The sequence below is a fragment of the Salvelinus namaycush genome, chromosome 11 (assembly GCF_016432855.1).
Source record: "Salvelinus namaycush isolate Seneca chromosome 11, SaNama_1.0, whole genome shotgun sequence".
Lineage (NCBI taxonomy): Eukaryota > Metazoa > Chordata > Actinopteri > Salmoniformes > Salmonidae > Salvelinus > Salvelinus namaycush.
In genome coordinates this window covers 6,669,670-6,678,613 of record NC_052317.1, presented here as the reverse complement: position 1 = coordinate 6,678,613, position 8,944 = coordinate 6,669,670, and the positions used below count along the sequence as shown (strand labels likewise).

Sequence of the window (8,944 nt, the reverse complement as noted above, 5' to 3'; positions counted from 1 at the left end):
ATAAAAGATCACAAAAGATTAAAAAAAATATGTGGATAAAAATACTCATACTGACTACCAGAAAGTCACTCAATATTCTCCTTGCCTATAATGTTAAAATGAATAATCCATGTCTGATCCCTACACAGGCTCAGGAGCCTGGGGGGAGTGCACGTCTTCCGTTGCATATAACCCTTGCAACTCTTCCGCTGTGAATTCCTGAAGCTCCAGATACTTTCCTGCCGCAGCCACAATGATGGCCAATTTCTTTGACTTCCTTGCTACTTGATCCGTGTAGTTTCACATTTGCAAATGAACGGCACAAAACCCACTTTCTTTACATACAGCATGTCTGGTTCTCTTACATGCGTAGGGAGGTATTCATTATCAAAAACAATAGCACCGACAAACTTTCTTCCATTCCTCCATTCACTATGCGGGTCAGGCAATGGGCCCTAACCACACCTGGGATTCTCATTGCAAGGATTTCCTCCTTTATTTCCACCAACACCCCAGAGATGACTCCTTTAACAGGTGCCCTACTCAAGAGTTCGAAGCATGACACTTCAGATGGTCCTTGGCCGACATACACTTATCATCCGCTTCAGTTTTCTTCTTTTTCTTTCCCTTCTTTGATACTACCGTTCTCCATTCCTCTTCTCTAACTCCACTCCACTCGCTTCTCGTCTCACTCTCGACATCCACTTCCGCCATGATCCTCCGTGACCGAGCAAAATGGATCAAAGCACTACATTCCCAAATATCCAAGATTAAGTTTTTTCAACAACATACCCTTCTTCAAAAAATGTAATCGAATGAACCCCCTTGTAGTAAATCATGTTTAATCCAATATATGGCTACTGTTATGTGTTTTAAAATAGCCTTACCGCTTTATCTCAAATGGATAAAGAGTGTTCATTCTAATCTAGATAAACTGGAGGCTTACTGAATACTTTTAGATAATGTGTAGCTATCTATAAATGATTTATATCATTGATGTTCAGTGTCCATTGCTACATCAAAATTGAGTAACAACTGTCCCCGTAGTGACCAGGAATGTTCCTGATTTTTTTGTGCAAAAGTTGTGATTTGATAGGCTTTGTTGTGCAATTAAAATCAATCGTTCATATTCAATCATAAAAAGGGGCAATATTCATTGGAAATAATTATTTTACTAAAATAAAATGAATGCATTAGCATTTAAATAATACTGTTTAGTCTTTCCCAAACAGGTTCTACATTTCATTGGCTGCATTTAGACAGGCAGCCCAATTCGGATACAACTTTTCACTAGTTGGTGTCACGCCTGCTCCCGCCCCCCCCCCCCCCCCCCCGCCCCCCCTCCCCCTCCCTGGCGCTCGAGGGCGCCAGACTACCCTTCTTTACACGCACCTGTCACCATTATTACGCTCAGCAGCGCTCATTGGACTCACCTGGACTCCTTCACATTGTTGATTACCCCCTGTATATCTGTTTGTTCCTCGGTGGTGTTCCCTGTGTCCGCATTAATTGTTGTTGTGTTCCTGTTCCGTTTCGTGTCCGTCAGCTATTAAAACTTCACTCCCTGTACCTGCTTCTCATCTCTTGCGTTGATCCTTACAGTTGGTCTTTTGACAAATCAGATTAGTTCGGAAAAAAATCTAATGTGAAAAGATCTGATGTGATTGGTCAAAAGACCAATTAGTGGAAAAAATATCAGAATTTGGCTGCTGTGTGAACGCCATCGTCGGAAGTAGAGTCACTGCCTGCATCGGCAAAATGGCAGCGACTTGCACAGCGCTGTAGTTGGTAGTGATGTTATGTTTAATACCAGAGCTCCGGGCATGCGGTGAAATCGCTAAGAAGTTTACTTCAAAGCAGTGTGCCGAAGCAGTGTGCTTGTATCACTTTAACAGAAGAACGTGATCAATGACGTCCGAAGCTTTGTTTCTTCTAACAACCACCTGATTGGTTTTGTATTGGTTTCAGTAGAAGATAAAAAGGCTACTCTGTGCACTCGCTACAGCGTGTGGGACGTCATCTATAATAATTTGGCTGCTCTAAATGATTTTAACCAGCAGGTGCCACTAGTCTACACCGTGTTGATCAAAGCCTCGTAATGAACCTATTTTCGACACAATTGGCTGGAAAGCTCAATGCTTCAGGAAGCTTAGTTTCCCCATCACTACTAGTTGGTCTGCACTGCAACGCTGCTCAATGAACAAAGGAATGTTTGATGGGAAAAAGGGGCCGAGCACTGAAATGTATTCTAATTTTCACAATCTACATGGGAGGTGTGAATTGCAGGCTGTTACCACTTTCCAAGTGGTCAGGTAGAAGCCACACTAGCCTAGCCATTAGCCCAAACAAAGAAAAAATCGAATCAAATCAAAGTTAATTTGTCAGGTGCGCCGAATACAACAGGTGTAGTAGACCTTACAGTGAAATGCTTACTTACAGGCTCTAAACAATAGTGCAAAAAGGGTATTAGGTGAACAATATGTAAGTAAATAAATAAAAACAACAGTAAAAAGACAGTGAAAAATAACAGTAGCGAGGCTATATACAGTAGCGAGGCTATAACAGTAGCGAGGCTATATACAGGCACCGGTTAGTCGGGCTGATTGAGGTAGTATGTACATGTAGATATGGTTAAAGTGACTATGCATATATGATGAACAGAGTTGAAAGTTTCAACTTTCAAAGTTGATACATGTGCATCCAGGTATACTTTTGTGGCTGAGTCAACTTATTTTAATAACATCATTTCACATGATTTAATACATGTTTTTAAAGCCCCCATGCAGTCTTTGTTCACTGTATGTCTAATAAATCACTGTGTGTTTATTTAAGGAAAATAACATCTAAAATATATTTTTTATCATTTATTTCGCTGAGCCTCCTTTGGCCCTTGAAATGCTCAGTCTGATCTTGTGGGCTTTAGGAAACAAATGTAAAGATATTTACATACACAGCCCTGATTGGCTGAAAGGATGATCTAGAGCCCACCCCCTTAACCAGAGGAACAGTCATTAGTCTATTATAATCAGATCACATTGTGACATCATGAGGTGGGCCAAAAGTTCCATCCCATCTGAACAGGCTGAAAATCCAGGCATTTTTTTCATAATTTTCACAATTTCAGAGCGTTAATTCGACCTCACTAGCTAGGTTTCCATCCAATTGGTGACAGATTTTCATGCAAATACTCTAAAATCCACATGAAAACAATATGTGCATTTTCCCACCAGATAAAAGGGATAAAAGGCGATGATGATGTAGTGCACATAAAAATACATTTTGCGGTTCAATTCCCATGTACCGAATATAGAAAATACAAGTTACAAGTCAAATGTGTTTCCATTGCATTTTTTACTTTACTGATGGTTTTCTCACAAAACACTTTTCCATTACAGTATATAGCAAGTGTGTCCACTCTGGTATTGGCACGTGCTCTCTAGCCGACAGCTCACAGATACAGTGCTAGTATAGCCTACATGATGAGATTATTATGGACAAAAGAGTGAGATTATTTTATTTGTCAAACGCAGCCAAGCATCGATGATCATTTCACCAGAATAATACCCTCAATATTTATGGGAAAGGAGCATCAAGCTCATCATCTTGCACTTTCACCAGCCTATGAAGTTCATAACTTATTTAATCTGTATCCTAATAAACTGCATGCTTTCCTGACGAGTTGTAGTGGGAGGACAACACATGTCATCGTGTGAATCCAATTTTACTTTGATATGAAGGTTATTCTATCAATATTTGTGCATAAAAGCGTTTCCACCAAAATTTCTCACATAATTCATTTTACAGACACAAAAAGATCCCACCATGTCTAGCGTATTTTGTTTTGTCGACATTTGGAAAGTTTCCTTCATAAAAATTTCTGTCCGACATGTACTTTACTCACATTAAATGGTTGGATGGAAACCTGGTTATAGTGTGGAAATATCATTAAAAAAACTGGAAAATCACGTTTTTAACTGCACTGTGCTCCTTGTGTGCTTTGTAAACTTTAACACATGAAACAAAAAAAATTATAATTTTGAGACAATAGGAAATAAGTTGACTGCTATGTTAAACAACTGTAGTAATGGTTGCTTTGGTTGTCAACAGCCTTGTGGCTATTGTAGTCTTTTTACTGTAGAAAAACAAGAATCTCTAGGTGAGGCAGGCAGCATGCAAGGGAGGGCTACCTGCTCAGGCGCCTAGACAGTCTGGAACTCACCCATGGGTCATATTCCCCTGCTCAGACGTCAGCTAACCACATCATATGTTATAGCAATCTGGTGCCCGACGGCACAGTCGACGACGTGGCACGCAACCATTGGTTGATGCATGCAACTTCTGAGCAGGGGAATACAACCATGGTCTCCTGAATCTGAAACATGGCACAAAAAAGTACCAAACATTTGAACTAGAACTAAATACTGTACATACAAAACAATTCCATCATATTCTTAGCAGTTTAAACACTGTATGACACACACTAGAAAACTGAACCGAGCACGCCCCCATTCTCATCGACGGGGCTGTAGTGGAGCAGGTTGAGAGCTTCAAGTTCCATGGTGTCCACATCAACAACAAACTAACATGGTCCAAGCACACCAAGACAGTCGTGAAGAGGGCACAATAAAACCTATTCCCCCTCAGGAGACTGAGAATATTTGGCATGGGTCCTCAGATCCTCAAAAGGTTTTACAGCTGCATCATCGAGAGCATCCTGGCTTGTTGCATCACTGCCTGGTATGGCAACTGCTCGGCCTCCGACCACAAGGCACTACAGAGGGTAGTGCGTACAGCCCAGTACATCACTGGGGCCAAGCTTCCTGCCATCCAGGACCTCTATACCAGGCAGTGTCAGAGGAAGGCCCGAAAAATTGTCAAAGACTCCAGCTACCCTAGTCAAAGACTGTTCTCTATGCTACTGCACGGCAAGCGGTACCGGAGCGCCAAGTCTAGGTCCAAGAGGCTCCTAAATAGCTTCTACCTCCAAGCCATAAGACTCCTGAACAGATAATCAAATGGCTACCCAGACTATTTGCATTGGAATGCTGCTGCTACTCTCTGTTATTATCTATGCATAGTCACTTTAATAACTCTACCTACATGTACATATTATCTCAATTACCTCGACACCGGTGCCCCTGCACATTGACATTGACTCTGTACCGGTACCCCCTGTATATTGTTATTTACTGCTGCTCTTTAATTATTTGTTATTCTTATTCTTATTTTTTATAGGTATTTTCTTAAAACCGAATGGTTTGTTAAGGGCTTGTAAGTAAGCATTTCACTGTAATATGTGTTGTATTCGGCGCATGTAACAAATACAATTTGATTTGAACACAATAGCCTGATAGAAAGGGTAAGCAGCTTAAAAACAGCTCTTAGGGCTGAAACACTTGCTGAATTCCAAATGGACCCCTACTTCCTACTACCTATGCACTTCTGGATGTTTGCAAGGATTGGACAGATGCAATTAACATTTCACCTAGCCGATCAGAGGGCAAGATGCATCCATTACTTATACCCGTCCAATGCTTAAAGATCTACATTAAGTCCTGAGGGGGTTTGTGTCTATATGTACAGTATGTGGTAGGAGCTAGGGGTCACTGACCCGAGGACTCGTACCTCCCTCACTGATGCCTCAGGCAGTTTCACTGCTGGCCGAGGGGGGAGAGGGGTTGTCAGTCTCTGGGAGGGGGTCTGTGGGTTTCCGGCCTTCTGGGTCTCTGGTGCAGGGGCTGCCCATCATCTCCACACCGTTACAGTATACAGGGGAGCTGATCTCTGACGATCTGTCTCCTCCTGCATTCTCAGGGGTGGCCTGTAGGGCGGCGGCAGCGGAGAGTGGGAGGCTCATCATGTAGAACATGCTGCCTAGCCGGCTCGATACCTGGTGAGTTGGACAGAAAAAGAGCGATACCATGAGATATTATAATAAGCAATGTGCTGATTTCATTATTAATCATTTCCAGAAAAATGGTTGTGTGCTAGGTTATGGTAAATATAATCCATTGGAAATGAAATAGAATGAAAATCCAGAAGATTTTGGTCTGCTGTCCGAATTTGTGAGGCTAACTGTTTTTGATGGTTTGTATACCCGTGATCGTATCTTGAGTGCCGGGCCCAGCTTCAGTCCCATCGTGTCCAGTAGATGGTCTTCTGTCAGGAATGGCAATGTCTCTCCATCTATCATGTGGTCCTTGAACGTCTGCAGGGAATAATCAGGTATGATGAGGAGTAGTATAGTAATGTCTATCCATAGAACAATTTCCTTAAAGACAGATGCAGCAGTGTGACAGCAATGCAACTTCCTGCTGACATAAATGATCAACAGAATTAAAACCTGCCAAGATGGCCTCCATTTGCTCTCTTCCAATGTTCGAATGCCTCAAGGTAGGGTGCAAATTGGAAAGAGTCAATAGTGGCAGTCCTGGCCGATTTGAATTCTGTTGCTGATTTACATGGAGTGTACAAAACATTAGGAACCCCTTAATATTGAGTTGCCCTCAGAACAGCCTCTATTTGTCGGTGTATGGACTACAAGGTGTTGAAAGCGTTCCACAGGGATGCTGGCCCATGCTGACTCCAATGCTTACCCCAGTTGTGTGAAGTTGGCTGGATGTCCTTTGGGTGGTGGACCATTCTTCGTACACACGGGAAACTGTAGATCGTGAAAAACCCAGCAGCATTGCAGGCACCTACTACCATACCCGTTCAAAGGCACTTAAATATTTTGTCTTGCCCATTCACCCTCTGAATGGCACACATACACAGTCCATGTCTCAATTGTCTCTTCAAGGCAAAAAAATCCTTCTTTAACTTGTCCCCTTCACTTCATCTACACTGATTTAAGTGGATTTAACAGATTGCATCAATAAGGGATCAAAGCTTTCACCTGGATTCAACTAGTCAGTCTATGTCATGGAAAGATCATAATGTTTTGTACACTCAGTGTATATTTGTAAGCACCAAATCACTTGATCATTATTAGGAAATGACACCAACCTGAGCATATTCAGAGCAGCTGGGCATGTTTTTGATGAAGATGTACACGTCATCCACTGTCCACTTCCTGAGGTCTTCAACAGAGGACATATCTTGTCCGTTAAGAAAGAGATTGGGTGGCCCTGATCAAAGCAAAAGACAAAATGTGTTAGCACACATACGGCTCACATCTGTCACATCTGTCCTTGTTCAAATACATTATACAAATCAAATCAAAGACAGCAGCATAACCCCTGAATAGTTTGATCAAAACAAGACTGTAGAAAGTAGACACTCACCAGGAGGGAACATGTAAGGCATGCCTGGGATAGGTCCACTGGCGGAGGGATACTGGAACGCAGAGCATTGACTGGGCCTGTCTTTGTCGCTGGCGCCACTGTTGCAGTTGGTGACGTCAGGGCAACCATCTTGACTGTTTATGCAGGCTTTGCGTAGGCCCTGTGCCGCCTCCTTGTAGCTCTTTCTGCCATTCGACGAGAGCTCTGTGTCCATTTTGGCTTGATGTTGTTTGCCGACTGCCTCCCCTCCCATATCCATTTTCCCCTCTGCCTCTTTCTCATCTCCAGAGGCACCCCCGGGACTCTGCTCCACTCTCTTGCCCTCCGATTGGCCCTTGTGGCCAGACGCATGGCTCTCTGCGCTCTTGTGATTAGTTGCCCTGCGACCAGCCCTGCGGCCCCTCTCCCTCTGCAGCGTGCTGATTGGTGGATAGGGGCTGGAGGACATCAGGAGGTTGTTGGCCTGCATTTCCTCCAGGGTGGTACGGTGGACGAAGAAGTCGTGGCCATCTGGGAGGCGCTGGCGCCCCCGGAGAGCCATGGCGTTGGACTGGTACATCATGGGCGCATCCATACCCATCAGACCCCTCTGATGGGCGTTCTCCATCTCCTTCTGGTGGAGGATGGCATTCATCTCCATCCTGAAAAACAACCAATACACACCAATCAGACACAATGCACGCCATCAAGACATAACAAAATAAACCAGCTAGATATAACAATACACCAATAGGACATGACAATAAACGTTTCTAGGTCACATGGGCTCTAAATATGGGCTCTGTATATATTCAAATCATATCTGCCAACTGTTCTGTAACATAGTGCATAGAACAGACTCTTGGTATCAGGTTGAAGGGGGCCATAAAAGGAAGGCTGGGATATCTAAAGCCCTATTGTCCATGATGTGTACTTTGACAAGCCCTGTGACAAGCAGCTGCAGGTCAATGTCAGACAATACCTGGCGACATTCTGCTTGTGGATGAGCTCGTGTCGCCGGGCAACTGTCTCCATGGGCTCTGAGGGCATGAAACTGTAACCAACTCCAGGGAAGCCCCTGCCAGAAATTCCAGGGTGTGGGGGCATGGGCGGACCCAGGTGACCCCCCATGTGCATCTGCCTGGCCTCGGAAGATCCCATCTCCGAGGGTGGAACCAGCTCTCTTTCCATGAAGCGAGGCTCAAACTGGGTGGGCACCCCCTGTAGCCTCTGCTGTCCTTGGGCCAGGATCTGAGGAGCCATGGCTATCTGGTTCCTCATCATCATCTCTTGCCTCTGACATAGCTCTGAAACGCAACACAGTAAACACAATGTTAGATGTGTTACAAGTCTACAGCACTAGGGCCGTACTGACTACTAAGTTTCTACTGACTATGTGACTTGACCAGGAAAAGCTCTGGGCCCCAGTAATTACCTAGGTTAAGGAAAAGTTCCTGACTCCAAGATTGTAAAGCATAAAAATGTAGAGTGAATTTTCTAAGCAAGGCTAAGGACTTACAAGCTAATACCTAGGGCTTTAACTCAGCAGACTAACAAAGTCTTGAAGCATACAGATTCAAACCAGGTGGGTCAGCCTTACCTCCGGCAGACATGCCGTTGACCAGGCGGTACCAGTGTTTCTCGTCCAGAGCCCCCTGCTCCCCCATCGCTGACATCTTCCTCAGCTGCTCCCTTGGGGTCAT

General features: G+C 43.9%; 1 protein-coding gene across 1 annotated transcript; it reads right to left on the bottom strand.

Annotated features, from left to right (window-relative positions):
* Positions 1–5,620: 5,620 nt before the first annotated feature.
* On the bottom strand, positions 5,621–8,944 carry LOC120056244 (sterile alpha motif domain-containing protein 7-like). The gene is made up of 6 exons (XM_039004494.1): positions 8,842–8,944; positions 8,224–8,548; positions 7,245–7,903; positions 6,985–7,109; positions 6,077–6,187; positions 5,621–5,869 (listed from the first exon to the last, which is right to left on the bottom strand). The coding sequence occupies exons 1-6, from the start codon at positions 8,942–8,944 to the stop codon at positions 5,621–5,623; spliced, it is 1,572 nt and encodes a 523-aa protein (XP_038860422.1).